The 861-nt window shown below is 49.8% G+C and overlaps 1 protein-coding gene across 1 annotated transcript in view; it reads right to left on the bottom strand.

Moving 5' to 3' along the window:
* Positions 1-861, bottom strand: part of CALU (calumenin) — an 8,914-nt gene that overhangs the window by 4,554 nt on the left and 3,499 nt on the right. Inside the window, exon 2 of the mRNA XM_005430817.2 lies at positions 1-5. This exon is cut by the window's left edge and continues 189 nt beyond it. Within this exon, the coding sequence (XP_005430874.1) occupies positions 1-5 (5 nt within the window). The remainder of the gene's footprint in view (positions 6-861) is intronic.

Here is an 861-nt window from a genome sequence, read left to right as displayed (position 1 = left end):
ACAATCTTCCTCAGGGAAACACAGAGAAAAGCAGCAGAAGTTAAAAAAATGAGAGGTTAGCAGGGAGAATGGGAAGGGTCAGAGGGGGAAAGTTGAGGTCATTACAGAATTTGGGAATTCAACCATTTGGAGAGTTTATCCTTAAAACCAATGTATGGTTCAGCTGCCAAAACTTTGGCTCAGACATGAAAATCCCTGGCTTTTGGACCGCTCAGGTTTTGGCTTCTTCAGAAATTCTGAGTTTTAGGGGAAAAGCTTCCTTTCAAGCCCCTGGGAAAGACCCATCCATGCGTCCTTCGACCAAGATGGTGCAGGTGATGAGTACGGACCCATATTTATATTAAAAATGGGAATATCGGCTCTGCCTCTCCTGGTGATGCCAGGAGAAAGTTTGAGGTAATTATGAATTTGCAAATTCAAATTCCATTTGAAAAGTTTATCATTAAAACCAACGCTTGGGTTAGCTGCCGATAAGCAAGGTCAGCTGCCAAAACTCTGTTTTGGACACAGAAAACACTGGCTCAGACACAGAAATCACCAGCTTGGCCACTCTTGAACCACTCAGGTTGTGGTTCCTTCAGGAATTATGAGTTTTAGGGGTAAACCTTCCCTGTTAAACCTTAGGAAAGCTCCATCTGCACGTCCTCCTGCCTCGCCGGCGCTGGGCGAGGAGCATGGACACACATTTCTGCTAAAGCCGGGAAGTTTGGGGAAGTTTGGCTCTGCGGGAGGAGCGGGAGCCGCCCAAGCCCAGCGGAGTAGAGCAGGCCGGAGCTGGGCCGGGCAGACACCAGAGCCGCAGCCCCGGAGCCTCCGGAGCCGCGTGCCTCCGGTATTTTTAGCAGCAGCCGTGGGGAAGGC

Source organism: Geospiza fortis, unplaced genomic scaffold (genome assembly GCF_000277835.1).
Source record: "Geospiza fortis unplaced genomic scaffold, GeoFor_1.0 scaffold30, whole genome shotgun sequence".
Taxonomy (NCBI): Eukaryota; Metazoa; Chordata; class Aves; order Passeriformes; family Thraupidae; genus Geospiza; species Geospiza fortis.
The sequence above is the reverse complement of the archived record's forward strand: the minus strand, read 5'-3'. Positions and strand labels throughout refer to the sequence as shown.